Raw genomic sequence first — 1,392 nt, 5'->3', positions numbered from 1 at the left:
TAAAGCCCGCCCTGACAATTTGATTGGATCGCCTGACAGTGGGCTTTAATACTCGCGCTACTATGGAGCAGAGCCAGACCGAACTTCCCCGAACTCAAATTTTTTTGGCGGGACTAAGTTCGGACTGGCACCCAGGCTAGCATAAAGGCTGATTCATGCTCAGAAACCAGGTTGCCTGCATCTGTGTCACCGTGAACACAAATGTGTCCCGCCCCTTCCCTAGACACTCTGATGCACCCTCCAAAATTGTAGGTGACCGCAGACAGGAGGCCTCTGATTGGTCAGATCTACATCCGCTCTACACCATGCGTATTTCCTGTTTGGTTCCTTACCGGCTTGTTTTGTTTTAATGACCTCCATTGTAAAAAACCACTGGTGAATATGGACCAGGTAGAAGAGCGAGGTGCTTGAGAACGCTGGGGTCCTTTTTCCACCTGGATCCCCGCTCTTTTTGGCCCTCATGTCCCTCCGTTGTCGCACAAACTTGGCCTCACTTTCTCACCGCCTCGGCCTCACAGCTAGTTTCTGATTGGCCCTCTGGCTTTGTTGGGTGGAATAACATAGCTCAGACCACGCTTCAGTATTCGGCATAAATCAAAAATATCTGCAACAACCTCACTGCGACACACTGCTGCAACAGGATAACCAGACATTAATACCTGGACAGCTCAGCTCCTAGGATCATTCAGGCAATCAAACAACCCACCACGTTAAGGTGGCAGCTCGTGGGACACTTTACTCATCATTAAAGATTAAATATGTTTCTTGCGTAACTAAAAAATATATATTGATACATTTAGAATTTATTTTATTTTATAATTAAATTTTTATTAAATTTTTAAGGTCATTGGGTGAGTGGGGCGGTGCCCTCTGTTGGTCAGCCGCCTCTGGATGATTGTGTCTAAAGTGGTGTAGTGCTGCCACCTGCTGGTGGTGCTACATAAATAACTTGTGTCTAAAGTGGTGAGTGCTGCCACCTGTTGGTGGTGTTAAATAAATAACTTGTGTCTAAAGTTGTGTAGTGCTGCCACCTGCTGGTGGTGTTACATAAATAACTTGTGTCTAAAGTGGTGAGTGCTGCCACCTGCTGGTGGTGTTAAATAAATAACCAGCTGTCCCTTTAATCTCCCAGTGGACACGCGTGCCTACAAAGTCCAGAACCTCCAGTGGACCCCGGACTTCTCCGGAGCCGTTACTGTGACCTGGTCACGCCCCAAAAACCTGCCCCTGAACTCCTGCTACTTCCTGGTCTACTACAGGTGAGCTCTGTCACCAGGAAGGTGGGGAGATCTGAGCTTTATGCTCCGCCCCCACATGCCTCACCCATGGTTTCTGTGTCCAGGCTGGTGGGGACACAGCAGTGGACCAGCATGGACACCCACAGCAACAAAA

The 1,392-nt window shown here is 48.3% G+C and overlaps 1 protein-coding gene across 1 annotated transcript in view; it reads left to right on the top strand.

Moving 5' to 3' along the window:
• sorl1 (sortilin-related receptor, L(DLR class) A repeats containing) overlaps positions 1-1,392 on the top strand; it is a gene marked incomplete at its 5' end in the record, with an annotated part of 73,949 nt that overhangs the window by 48,054 nt on the left and 24,503 nt on the right. Inside the window, 2 exons of the mRNA XM_015392290.1 lie at positions 1,133-1,259; positions 1,343-1,392. Of these exons, the coding sequence (XP_015247776.1) occupies positions 1,133-1,259; positions 1,343-1,392 (177 nt within the window). The remainder of the gene's footprint in view (positions 1-1,132; positions 1,260-1,342) is intronic.

The sequence above is a fragment of the Cyprinodon variegatus genome, unplaced genomic scaffold, assembly GCF_000732505.1.
Source record: "Cyprinodon variegatus isolate N-32 unplaced genomic scaffold, C_variegatus-1.0 Scaffold584, whole genome shotgun sequence".
NCBI classification, from domain to species: Eukaryota; Metazoa; Chordata; class Actinopteri; order Cyprinodontiformes; family Cyprinodontidae; genus Cyprinodon; species Cyprinodon variegatus.
The sequence above is the reverse complement of the archived record's forward strand: the minus strand, read 5'-3'. Positions and strand labels throughout refer to the sequence as shown.